Raw genomic sequence first — 12,759 nt, forward strand, 5'->3', positions numbered from 1 at the left:
GATAAATGCTGTAAATAAACAAAAGCGAAATTGAAACCACTGAAATGTCTGACATCCCCACAACACATATGACAAAGAATCACTTGACATGTGTTTGCCACATCCTGCTAGCGGTTTTAAATATGGAAATTATTTTGGATGATTTTGGAAACATTTCTGAAGACAGTTGCTTTGTTAAAAACTGAAGTGGACTTATTAAAGGAAATTGAGTAAGATTCATGTCATCTGGTTACTCAAAAAAGCAGCAACTTATTTGTAATAGTGATAAGAGCTGTGGGAAAAGAGGGTGATGACTGTTGTTTTGTTTTGTGTTGCTACTGTACAATTTGTCAGTAGTATTAAATTCCTAAACACAATTGAGTATTATTTAAACCAGGGGTCTTCAACTACTCGGGGGCCAGATTTTAATATTGTAAATATGACGCGGGCCAATCTTTTACCCCTTTTAAACCCCTAGTTTTACTTTATATATAAACAACACACACACTATACACAGTAGCACACAATCCCTTGTAGCTATACGATGACAAAAGTGGAGGGACCTGATTATATTTAATTTAACAAAAGTAACAAAACAACACACACACACACACACACACACACACACACACACACACACACACACACACACACACACACACACACACACACACACACACACACACACAACAACATATATATATATGTGTGTGTGTGTTGTTTTGTTACTTTTGTTAAACTAAATATAATCAGGTCCCTCCACTTTTGTCATCGTATAGCTACAAGGGATTGTGTGCTACTGTGTTTTTTCCACATCCATTTTATGACAGTGACACATTTTTACTGAGAAATTTCCAGAGATAAATAAGAATTTAAAACTAAATACTGTGATTTAAGAGAAACTAAGAAAAGCCGCTGTATCTTTTGTTTTGACAGTTAGTGCAGGTTGGTGTTTATTAAAATGTTTTATACCAAAATTAATTCTAGTGCTGTTAAGTAATTATCAAGATTGTATATTCTTTCTGTGTATATCTAAGAAATGTGTTTGAGAGCTCCTGCCTTATAGGTGGTGTAAAAAAGGTTGGTTTGCCAGCCTTCAAAACAAGAAGATCACGCTCATGTTTAGCAGAGGCTCTACATTAACTCTAATAATGTTTTACATAACATTTAATTTCTAGCAAAAACCCAATTTCTTTTACAAGACGTCATACCAGAAGTCATAGGGATTACTTCTGTATTGGATATTAAAGCAATAAGCCCAAGAAGCAGTGGGTTACCAGCTTATTTTGTAACAGCTAAGGGGCTTGTTGTGCATCATGCCTAAAACCCCCTTAGCTGTTATAAAATGCACTGTAACACCACTAGTGTTTCCACAAGTCATTTTTTGACAAAAACGTTTTAGGCTGTTTTATTTTGCCTAAGTCAAAAGACATTGAGATTTTACAAGCTTTTCTAAATGGCAGCTGCATCAAGAAGAACAGAAATCTACCGAACCTCTGAAGTTAGTTCCATTTATTTGTGTTTTCTGAGAAACCTGAAAAAATGACTTAGGCAATTAGTTAAGGAAGGTGACGATATGCTTGGCAGGATTTTCAAAAAATTAAACACAGCAAATAAGTTGTATTAGTAAAAATATTACTCTTCCCCCAAACAAAGTAGTTCCTCAGAATCAAGTGTGGCTGCAACAGAGCGCAGTTCCCAACCAACACAGACGGAGCAAAGACACTATGACTAAATACTGTGGTGTTTATTTTCATAAAGAAACATTAATCTAATTTATACATTAACATTTATATCGTGCAACTATTAAAGTGTGAATCAAATATGCTTCAATTTCCCCGTCAGTGTTTTAAAAAAAGTTGCCACCCAGTTTTAGTTTAATGCCTTCAAGAAAAATTTTCTTCTTTAAATTCAAATGAAAGAACGACCCTCCCCTTTCAAATAACAACAAAAGTTTCATACCTTAATTTGTTCAATTATCATCTCTCAAATTTTGAGCTAAAAGCTGAGATAATTCCATTTCTGTGAAGGACTTTTGTTAAAGATCAAGTTCAGAATTAAAATCAAAACTTACACGAAGTTTTTATTGTTCATTGAATCCGTCAGTGAGTGTTTAAGTTGGGTAAGATCACCAACTAGTGGATAATAGTGAAAATATGGATTTTGAGGTAAAAACTACTCAGTTTGAGTTTCTTTTAATTTACGAGATACCTCAACAATATTTATTGACATTTATCTGGATATCGCCATTAATTGTGCAATTGTAGAAAAATAAAAAATATGATTAAAGACTGTGGTGTTTATTTTCATAAATCAGTACGTAGCAACATTTGCGCAGTGATACTTAAGCTATGTAATGCGGTCTGAACCGTGGGACTACCGGGGTACCGGTATTTTCAAATTGATGAGTTTTGTACCAAATGAATGCGTTTCAGGAAGACAGTATATCTAGAGCTACAAAAATGTACGGTATGTGGAAAATAATGTGTTTTTTTATCCTAAATCACTCAAACACATTGTATTATACCAAATACACAAAATAACATTGTTTTTTTAAGCAATGAAATAGGTGGACTTTAAGCTAAACCTTGTCTGTGAAACCATGCCATTGTATATAAGAGTCAATGCACATCTCTTTGCTGCCATCTAGTGGAAGAACTTAAAACATTACTTAATGATTGCTTATTCTTGCCTAATTAAAGGGATAGTTCACTTTAAAATGAAAATTCTGTCATAATTTACTCGTCCTCATGTTGTTCTTAATCTGTATGAATTTTTTTTTTTTTTTGCTGATGAACACAAAAGAAGATATTTTGAGAAATGATGGTAAACACACAGCAGTAAGTGACCATAGACTTCCATAGTAGGAATAAAAAAATATGACGGAATTTAATGGGTACCGTCAACTGTGTGCTTACCATAAAAAATGTTTATCACAACATTTTCTTAGTCATTTATCACAATACTCCCCAAATATTTTTTTCCTACTATGGAAGTCAATGGTCACTTACTGCTGTGTGTTTACCATCATTTCTCAAAATATCTTATTTTGTGTTTATCAGAAAAAAGAAATTCATACAGGTTTAGAAAAACATGAGGATGAGTAAATGATGACAGAATTTTCATTTTAAAGTGAACTATCCCTTTAAAGCAAATCTTGAAAATGGTCCAAATTCTGCAAGTGAAGACACAGGGACTTGCTCTATACCAGATAATGCTTTGACACTATTTCACTATGTAGTTACACAGGAGATCATTTAAAACTGATTGTTTTTAGACTTATTGTTGCTATAATAGAGACTCAATAGTTACTGTATAATAACTCAAAGAGGTTGTGGCAACAAAAATCAACTTCAGGAGTCCCCATAACAACTACATGCGCTACATGTGGACATTTCAACAAAGTACAACATAAATACATGCTAAAGAATTTGGAGAGCTTGTAATTCAGATTCTTAAGGCTACAGTATATATTCATGTTCTAACATTAAACCAAACAAGAAAAACAAGACATTTGAGACCCATTCTATTTTTGTCATTAAAATGAAAGGTATGAATCATTGAGAAGTATTAAGAAGCATTAAGCAATCAAATTGGTAAATTTATCAGAAGACACCATGTATTTTTATAGACATATACATTTTCTAAATTTCTCTCAGTATTGCTTTTTATTTTACATTTAACTTTACAGAGAATGACATGACTACGCAGCCCCAGATTTGGTAAAGTTTTCAGCTTTAAAACAATAATGAATTGTTTAGCTTTTTAGAGAAGTGAAACTATTCATGTAATCTTGTTTCTGAAGAAAGTTGCCACTGTACATGTATCTTCCTTTCCGTGGCAGAGTTTGGTAATAAAATAGATGGTAACAACAATAAATCCTTTGATGTGTTTTCTCAACATGATTTTTAGTCAAACTTTCAAATGGTAATTACTGTTATTAATTTTTGTGCATATAACTGAAAAAAAATATTAAATGAATTTAATCAATTTTTTTAGGTAAGTGGTTGCAATCAATTTATTAAAGCTACATTTAAACAAAAGTTTTATATTTTATTTTACATTACTAATCTTTTTTGTTTAAATGTAGCTTAAATAAATTGATTGCAACCACTAAAAAAATTTATTAAATTCAATGAATCATTTTTTTCAGTGTACACTGTCAGAAATAAAGGTACAAAACTATACCTTTTCTGTCACTGGGGCTGTACCCTTTCAAAAAGAACAGATTTGCAGCTAAGGATTTCATTTTAGTACCTCAAAGGTACATACTGGGACCAAAGAGAGCTTATTAGTTCCTCAAAAATACGTATTAGTATCTCAAAGTAGAGGTCTACACGGGTCCAAAAATTCCTACCCGAACCCGATCAGACCCGCAAATGTGCTACACTGAACCGACCCGGACCCGTCTGTTGTTTTGAAAGCTGGACCCGGACCCGACCCGGACCCGTCTATTATTTAAAATCTGGACCCGAACCCGTCCGGGAAGACACAGACCCGACCGGCAAATATTCTTAGCTAAATGTTATTAATAAGTAGCGAAAATTAAACTTTTTGTCTTACCCATAGAAGTTAGTCTTCTCCCTACCTGTCTGTGTGTAATGGGGTGACCCTTTATATTAATGGGGTTGTCTTTTTCGGTCTTGGTGGATGGAGTTGGGCGGAACTTAAGCTCACGGCCCCTTTAAAACCGCGGAGTTTTCCTTTCATTTCCGTTTTATCCTCTGGCATGGTATGCGGGTTGCGTTCGTTTGTGTCGCAAGAATTATGTATTATGCGTTAAGCATTGAGCGCTGATTCAGTGGCGTAGACCTGCATAAGAGGGAAAATCCCTTTACCTCTCGGCTTGGGCCTGTGGAAGTGCAACTGCATATATTAAGGTACATTATTATACCGATATGCTGCTGTATGGGTTGTTTTAGTAGTGCCGTTTAATGATGATTCATTTATATAGTGTGATCAAGGCAGTATTGGTGGTTTGTTCACCGTGTGATCAAGGCAGTGTTGGTGGTTTGTTCACCGTGCTTACCGAGGGTCGGTTAATTGTGCTGCAGGTAAGTTTGTGAATCTTCTAAATCGTTTGCTAACTAAATATGTAATTTTCCTCTGTGGTTAATGATTAAATTGGGTGAATATTTTATAGAATCTGCCCGCTGTTGCTTTGCTGCTGCGGGGCGGCGTGTTACTGTGATCCGTGGGCTGCGCGCTGGAGATTGGAGAGTGCGCGCTCCAGTCCCATTGACTACTTTAAAGACGCATGTTTATATGCGCTGAGCTTCATGTGAATGAGTTTTATGCGAGCGTGAGCCAGGGCGAGTGTGTGTTTGAATGACTATATTGTGTCTGCTGGAGTGACGATATTGTGCGTGGTTGGGTGATTATATTGTGTGTGTGTTTGAGTGACTATATTATGTGTGTATGGTGAGTGGTTTTTGAGTAATCTAAATGTTGAAAAAGTAACAATAATAATATTATTTTCTTTCGTTTTGTTTCTTTCTGTTTTGTCATTGTATGGAATATTGTGAGTATTTGTTATTGAATAAGTTGTTTTTGGTATATTGCCAGACGGCATTTGTAATTGTTTTTTTATTTCATTTTTGTTTAATTGTGGGTTGCTTGTCAATCGTGTCGAGTACTGTGAGCGGTTAGCACTGCTCTTATCTCTTATCAATCCACTTATAAAGGGTATTTGGTTGCTGGGTTCAGGAGGATTTATTTCTATTTTTTTATGATTTTATAATTTGGTTTGGTTACTGTGTGGATTGTGATTTTGGTTATATAATTGCATGAGGGTGTGAACTGAGGTTGGATTTAATTTATTTGAATTCTTATTTTTTTCTTTCATTTCTCCTCCCCAAATGCTAATTTATCCAATGGGATATTGAGATTGGTATTGGTCCGAGATCCGATTTTACAAGTTACCATTGTATGACATTAAGAGTCTGTTTGTTTGTGTGTGTGAATGTTGTTGTTTTTATAAATTGTGTATTTTTCCCCAAAAATTGTTTTTGGGTTGAATTATTATATTTTTATATTTTCTGATACCAAATAAAGATTGTACACATCTCTGCTTGTCCTTTCCATTTGTTTGGAAACCTGTATTTAGGGCATTTATAGAAAAATATTCTATTAGAAGGATTTAGCCTCCGCCCACATGTGTGATGCACAATCCTTATTTTCAAGAAAGTTCCATCCATGTTATTCCTCTTTTGACGATTGAAATGTTTAATGCTTATTCCAGCTCTTAAAGTCCACTTTACAGTCATGGTGATTAATAACGCAGTTTTACATCGGGTCAACTTGCTTAATATGTTTGCCCATTTGGATTATAATAACGATTGCTCGTTCAGTGCCATGGCTGCTTTCGTTAGCTTTGCTTCTTTGCTATCATATCTGTGCTCTTTGAGTCGCGAAAACTTTAGATATAACAGCAAGACGGTCAATTTATAATATTATTATAAAAATTAGAGAAGTCAGTGCAAAAATGCGCGGTACGGCGGAATAAGTCCCGCCTTCTAAATAAAAGAGCCAATTGTCAAAGGTAAAGTCATTGCGTCTCACTGCAGAAGCTCCTGACTGGTAGCCAGAGACACATTAAAAGCGCACATGCGCGTTAGCTGCCTGGTTGGAGCAACCAAATATAAACTTTTTAACGCAATTTTAGCGTCATAGAAAAAATGTATGCGAGAGTTCATCTAAGTTTTTGTTGCTGATTTTGAAATATTTTATTTAAATGTGAGTGTGTGTTCTCCGAGTCCGATTGACCTCGTATTGCCCACAATGTTAAACAGACCCGGGACCCGAAGTAATAGATTGAGACCCGACCCGGACCCGGCTGATCATTTAAAATATAGACCCGAACCCGTACGGGTCCCGGGTCTATCTCAAAGGTACATATTGGTACTAAATGTTTACATATCTGTACCTAACGGTCCATGGAAAATTAAATTTTAAAGAGTGCTGCCCCACTGACAGCTAGGGTACATATTTTGACTTTTTTCTGACAATGTAGGTCCTTAAGGTACGGTAATCTACCCAAAATTGTATTCTGTTTTGTATTGTTGTAATGGTACCAAACTGAAACTTAGGGTACAGCCCCAGTGACAGAAAAGGTACCGTTTTGTACCTTTATTTTTTGACAGTGTACTGTACTGCACTTAGTGAAATAAAAACTATCAAAAAAATACTTTCTTTCATTAAACACTTCTTTATTAGGTCATTCTACTTTGCACAAGCAGGAACAGGAACAAATGAAAGTTGTACCACAACCTGACACTTTGTTCTTATTTACTTTCCACATTAGAAACCTAAGCAATACTGTACAACTGTGTCCTTCTAAATAGCAGCCACATCCGTTTTGTGAAGTCAATAATACACTGACAACCCAACAGACCAAAACCATCATTTGGTTTAAAATTCATGGGTTGGTTTTGATCAGCATAACCAATGCAACTAAAATTTTTATTGAAGTTAATATACATAAAATGGCATGAAATGTAAATTGTGTCCAAGTAACAAATTTGCATTCAATTTTTGCTGGCAATATATAGTTTTATTATATATCAATTATTTGGATGTTAATGGAACAGTATGCCATCAAATCCTGCATTTACTCAACATTCACACAATATTTTACATTTCATTACATCAATACATTTCACTGGACAACTTAATACCAGTAGTGTCTTTCTCAGCTTTTCTTCGAAGTCTTTTAAATGAAAAAGCATAGAGGAATGGATTCACGCAGGTGTTGAAGGAGGCAAAGCCTTCAACAATGTGTCTGTGACGCTGTGTAAAGTCAAGCAGCTTCTCAGATGCGTGTTGGTATGAAAACTTCAATGTTATGGCCGTTATCTCAACAAGATTAAAAATATGGTAAGGGACCCACAATACAAAGAAAGCAACCAAAATGCATGTGATCATCTTAGTCATCCTTTGGTGTCTCAAGAATGCCTTTTGGTTAACTTTCTTATGAAGACAGAGGTAAAAGATTAGCATTGTGAAGAATGGAACGATGAAGCATAACACAGTCTCAAAATACAAAACGAATAACCTTTCAGCTCCGGACAATATGGAAATCTCACATCCCTTTTCTCCAGCATCATACATTAACGAATACGGTCCAGAAATGACAAGTGATATTGTCCACAGACTGACCAGTAAAGCCTTTTCTCCTCTTCTGCCCACCTTGGCCCACTGGTGAGTATACAGAACCTGCAGATAACGTTGAACACTCATCAGCGTGACCGTCAGAAGGTTGGAAACAACACTTACGTAGAGTATGACGATAAAGAGCCTGCAGGCACTTTTACCTAGATTCCAGCCATTCAATTGATTATTGATCCAGAGTGGCATTGTGAGCAAGCATATGATGTCAGACACGGCCAAATTTAGCATCAGATGTAAAGTAAAGGATTTCTTTTTGAAGCATGTTAATATAATCACCACTACCGCCAAATTTCCTGGGATGCCAAGCATCATGCATATCCCAAAAATGGCACCACTTGTCTTACTCTCAGGGGTCCAGTGTGTGAAGTTTGATTGAGAGCTGTTGGTGACGTGCATGATGACTGTGCTGAAGGATTTTCAGATGGAAAGTGGACCAACTTAACGCTTGTTTCTCTTGCACAATGAAATAGGAAGTTGAGTGTACAGCCCATGGGCGGCGCTAGAGGTGGGCTAGCAGGGCTTGAGCCCCGAACCTATTTAGTAAAGCCCCGATTGTTATAATGCCTGATACACGCGTCAATAATTTTAATGCGCGTTAAATTATTTTCTATTACAGCCGAACCGTAACTTCACGTATGACAAGAACCGCCCACTGAGGGTTCCAGAAATTTCTGACATGTTAACCAATCTTTTTTACAGTCTATGAAACCAACCAACAATCAATAAGACACTGTAGGGCAGTGGTCTCAAACTCCCGGCCCGCGTCTCTGCTGTCAAAAATATACATAATCCAATTTGTATTTACTTACGTATTCGTTTGATTATTTATGTAAACGGTTAAGGTGCCGTTCACATATGGCGTCTAAAACAAGTGTGAACTTTCTTTTCCCTCCAAAGCGGGTGAGAGGTGACGCGTCTTTCGTTGCTACGCAACCATGAGCGCGCTCTCCGTAAGGGGGAGTAAACTTAATGCGTGATCGGATTTAAATTGCTCATCTGCACTTCACGTCAATCATATTATTGTCACAATGCAATCAGTTAATCTTGTCGGGACTCTGGAGTTTTCGTCTAGAGCTGCGCGGGGTTATTTCACGCCAAGTCACAGCTTCAATGGCAACACCCCATTTACTGTAGGGAGGGAGAGGTGGAGATGTAATACATACTGAACTACGGATTAAAAATAGAGTCATCAGTGCCCAGGTTAGGAAAATAGGAAAGATGAGAAGAAAGGTGCAAAAAACAAAAGACTATGCTATGAAGCTCACTCATCTCAATATAAGAATTGTATGAAGTATATATCATTATGTTGCTTGCTGTGTCTGTGCTTAAGTTACACATAGAGCAGTAGCCTTATATTCATTTTTACAGAGATTGAACATGAATCTAACAAGAAAAAATCCAACAAGAAAAATTAAGATGTATATTAAAGAGATAAAAGTTGTGGATAACTTCCGGGAAGATGGCGGCATGAGAAGTCGTAAAGTTTCTGCTCCGCACATTTCTTACCCATTAACAGCTTATTTAGCACTTATTGAGTGACACAGTTTGAAAATACCACTCGCAAGCCTTAACAGAAAAACATGCCTAGACACAATACTAAAAAAACAAATGAAAATACTGAGGATGCAGGTGATACACGGAGTGTGGACGAGACTGCCGTCTGTAGAGGTGATATTAGGGATCTCCTAGGCGGTATTCGATCCGAGGTAGCTGCGCTCAGAGTTGAGATTCTAGCAGAGCTCAAATCATCTATTTCTGCGGTGAAAACTTCACTACTAGAACAAGAAACAAAGCTAAAAGATGTGGAAGACTCTCTTACCGACGTGGATGGTCGTGTTACTGCCCTGGAATCTATGTGCTCAACGCTGTCGAAAGATAATGAAAAGCTGAGGGCCAAAATCGACGATCTGGAGAATCGATCTAGAAGAAATAACGTCCGTGTGATTGGTATTCCCGATCTGAAGGTACGCATCCCTCTGCATTTATTGAAGAAATGTTACTCGAAGTATTTGGGGAACAGAGTTTTGCCAGGAAACCGGAGGTGGACAGAGCTCATCGCTCTCTAGCCCCACCGCCGAAAGCTAATCAAGCTCCCAGACCGTTCATCGTGCGATTACATCATTATCAGACGAGGGAACTAATGCTGCGTTCCAGGCAACCGGTAACCCGTAACTCACGAGTTCAAATTCACGACTCACGACTCTGAACTGGGAGTACATCGATCTAGTACGAGTTCACGGGTGGGAAGTCACGGGTTTGACTGCCGTTCCAGTGCACTTTCACCGGTAGAAGGTTGTAAAAACACGAGTTACAGGCTGCCTGGAACGCATAGGGTCGTGAGTCGTGGTTTTGAAGTCGTAACTCACGGGTTTAAAAGCCTGCCTGGAACGCAGCATTATTATTTTTACAACCTTCTACCGGTGAAAGTGCACTGGAACGGCAGTCAAACCCATGACTTCCCACCCGTGAACTCGTACTAGATCGATGTACTCCCAGTTCAGAGTCGTGAGTCGTGGTTTTGAACTCGTGAGTTACGGGTTACCGGTTGCCTGGAACGCAGCATTATTCTTCGTTTGGCACGAGGAAGGGGACAGGTGTTGTACAAAGGATCGCGTATACACTTCTATCCCGATGTCAGCGCTGAAGTCGCAAAGTGGAGAGCAGCTTTTAACCAGGTCAAAGCTCAACTCAGAGGAGCCGGAATTGAATTCGGCTTGCTTTTCCCAGCACGGCTACGGATCAATCATGACGGAACAAGACATTTCTTTGACTGTCCACAACGGGCTTTGGAATTTGTGAAGGGAATTGTCCCCTCATCTGCAAGTAAATAGGAGCGATCACCGCGTCAGAGTCTGTGGTGCCTGTCTGTTCGGCTCGAGTAACCGTTCAAGACACGCTTTACGTTATGCGATGGAAACTGAGAAACTCATTTTAGTTTGAACTGATCCACACCCCTAGTGTCACACTTAAGATGTGTGTTTTTCTTTTTGCTGTTGGTGTTTTTGATGACAATTTAGTTCATAGGGAGCAGAAACTAGAGCTGGTGAGTTATGGTTCTTAGTATACCAGCGAATGTTTGCTGTTTGAGGGTGTTAATATGTCGTTGGCGACGAGGGTGGGGGGGGAGGTGGGGATAATTGCACGGCCTTTTTTCTTTCTATTTTTTTCTTTTTTTTAATATTGTCCGGATTCAATGTACACACATGGTTTGCTATAACAGATTATATACTATCTTCTTTACCACTTAGAACAACACATTGAAAATATGTCCAAGTTCAATAATGTTGATATTAATTTTGTAACCTGGAACGTAAAAGGCATGAACAATGTCATTAAAAGAAACAAGATTTTCTCTCACTTACGGCAACTCTGCGCAGACATAGCTTTTTTACAGGAAACCCATATCCTTAACTCAGATGTAATTAAACTAAGACGGAGCTGGGGAGGTCAGGTATTTCACTCGAGTTTTAACGCAAAAGGTAGAGGTACGGCTATCCTCATTAGAAAGGGCATCTCCTTCACTAGTGAAAAGGTTATCAGTGACTCCGCTGGTCGTTTTGTTATTGTTACAGGCCGCTTGCTGGACAAACGAGTAATTTTTGGTTAAAGGGGACATTCCATGAAAATCACACTTTTTCCATGTTTAAGTGCTATAATCGGGTCCCCAGTGCTTCTACCAACCCAGAAAACATGAAAAATAGCAACCCTGTAACTTTGTTTTGGTAAGGCTCTCTCTGCAAGCATGTGAATAAATAGGTCATGCGGATTTCGCTCCCCGCATGACGTAGGTAAGGGATCTGATTATAATGATACCGCCCCTTCAACTGCGCTATCCAACCATGACGCTACCTCGAGTGCGAGAGTCAGAGAGAAATAATGACTGACAGCACGACGCGTTTGTATTCAAACACAAACAGGAGCCTACAATCTTATAACTTGTAGTTTTAATAATATTTCTAAAGATTGAATTAAAGTTCTAAAGGATTAACCTTACCTTAGTGCAACAGAGAGAGAGAGTGAGTGAGAGCGAGCGAGTGAGCAAACGAACGAGAGAGAGAGAGAGAGAGAGAGAGAGCAACGCGACAGTTCGCTTTCAAGTATGTTGTTTAATATGTTTCTGTGAAGTTTATATGAATGAACACGAGGATTAATGCACTGCACGAGAAAGAGTGAGAGAACAACGCGTATTCACTATCATACACAATAAGCATAAATATGTTGTTTAATGTTTCTCTATAGTTTCAAATGAATACGAGGAGTTACAAGATAGAGAGTGAGAGACTGAAACCTCATTCACACAGACCTCTGGTCCCAGAAAATACCCGTAAAATTGCCAGACAAGCGTCTGTGTGAACAAAAACTCGTTCCGTTAATCTTCTGGGATCGTTGCCGGAAAGAGGACCTAGTAAGATACGCGGGTAACCCTCTGTGTGAACAAGAATGCCATAAAGGGCGTGTCGAAGTGAGGACGCGCGCGTCATCATCACAACACAAGTTATGGTTCAGCTCCTTACAACGAGAGATAACATGTATATAAACATTCACAACGAGAAATGTTGCAAACTAGATTGAAGCAGTTATCAAGAAATGATATATGAGACGCATAAACAA

The 12,759-nt window shown here is 37.9% G+C and overlaps 1 protein-coding gene and 1 long non-coding RNA gene across 2 annotated transcripts; one reads left to right on the forward strand and one right to left on the reverse strand.

The window, feature by feature from the left end:
* Positions 1–4,721: 4,721 nt before the first annotated feature.
* On the forward strand, positions 4,722–5,584 carry LOC135778939 (uncharacterized). The gene is made up of 3 exons (XR_010544661.2): positions 4,722–4,859; positions 4,934–5,033; positions 5,123–5,584. It is a non-coding gene; the product is annotated as an uncharacterized lncRNA (long non-coding RNA).
* Positions 5,585–7,626: 2,042 nt separating this feature from the next.
* On the reverse strand, positions 7,627–8,570 carry LOC135778509 (leukotriene B4 receptor 1-like). Its single transcript, XM_065288870.1, has one exon. It carries the CDS (start codon positions 8,542–8,544, stop codon positions 7,627–7,629), a length of 918 nt encoding a protein of 305 aa, XP_065144942.1. The 5' UTR covers positions 8,545–8,570.
* Positions 8,571–12,759: the final 4,189 nt, after the last annotated feature.

This window comes from Paramisgurnus dabryanus, chromosome 2 (genome assembly GCF_030506205.2).
Source record: "Paramisgurnus dabryanus chromosome 2, PD_genome_1.1, whole genome shotgun sequence".
NCBI classification, from domain to species: Eukaryota; Metazoa; Chordata; class Actinopteri; order Cypriniformes; family Cobitidae; genus Paramisgurnus; species Paramisgurnus dabryanus.

Bases quoted from the DNA above. Each gene is read 5' to 3' on its own strand.
- LOC135778509 (XM_065288870.1), bottom strand. From the start codon at position 8,544: ATGCACGTCACCAACAGCTCTCAATCAAACTTCACACACTGGACCCCT.